At 65.5% G+C, this 710-nt stretch overlaps 1 protein-coding gene across 1 annotated transcript in view; it reads right to left on the bottom strand.

Moving 5' to 3' along the window:
* GTF3C2 (general transcription factor IIIC subunit 2) overlaps window positions 1-710 on the bottom strand; it is a gene marked incomplete at its 5' end in the record, with an annotated part of 9,274 nt that overhangs the window by 5,448 nt on the left and 3,116 nt on the right. Inside the window, 1 exon segment of the mRNA XM_031065027.1 lies at window positions 95-119. Coding sequence (XP_030920887.1) covers window positions 95-119 — 25 coding nt within the window.

The following is a 710-nucleotide window of genomic DNA, read 5'->3' as shown; positions in this document are numbered from 1 at the left end:
GCCGCTCTGCCGGGCTGGGGGGGGACAGGTGGCACAGGAAGCCATCCCCACTGCCAGGGGGAGTGCTGTGTGCTGGTCACAGCTCAGTGCCCACCGCCAGCACGCGCCGGCCATCAATCCTGCACAGCCCGGCACAGCCATTACAGGCACCATTAGCCTGAGCTGGCCCAGCACTCCCTGTCCTGTCCTCACACATGGAGCAGACTGGAGGGAGCAGCTCTGGCAGCAGGGAGATGGGGAATGGCTGGGGACATGCTCTGTGGCTGCACTGCCACACCCTGCACCTGCTGTGGCCACAGTGACGCTGCTGAGAGCCCCCTGCCAGTGCCCAGCTCCCGGGGGCTGCCCGAGAGCTGGGCACGGAGCTACATCCCAGCCAGGCTGCTGCAGCGCCCCTGAGACAGAACCAGAGCAGCACTCGGCACGTGGCCTGCTCTCTCACAAGCTGCAGGTAAGGCTGGAGCCCTCCTCCCCTGGAATTCCACAATGGAATTGTGGAAGCTGCTGGAAGAAAGGCTTTGGCACAGGGGCTTGGATCTCTGGGCACAAGGGTACTCAAAGCAGGCCCCAGCACCAAAAAGCAGCCTGGGATCCCACACTATCCCTGCGGCAGATGCCAGGCTGGTGGCAGCAGGGTGCCCATTCCCCCCCATGCAGCCCCCAGGCTGGGCACAGTCCTGCTGGCAGGCCCCCGGCACACGAGGGTCCCA

Source organism: Geospiza fortis, unplaced genomic scaffold, assembly GCF_000277835.1.
Source record: "Geospiza fortis unplaced genomic scaffold, GeoFor_1.0 scaffold1103, whole genome shotgun sequence".
Classification (NCBI taxonomy): Eukaryota; Metazoa; Chordata; class Aves; order Passeriformes; family Thraupidae; genus Geospiza; species Geospiza fortis.
This window is presented reverse-complemented; position numbering and strand designations above follow the sequence as displayed.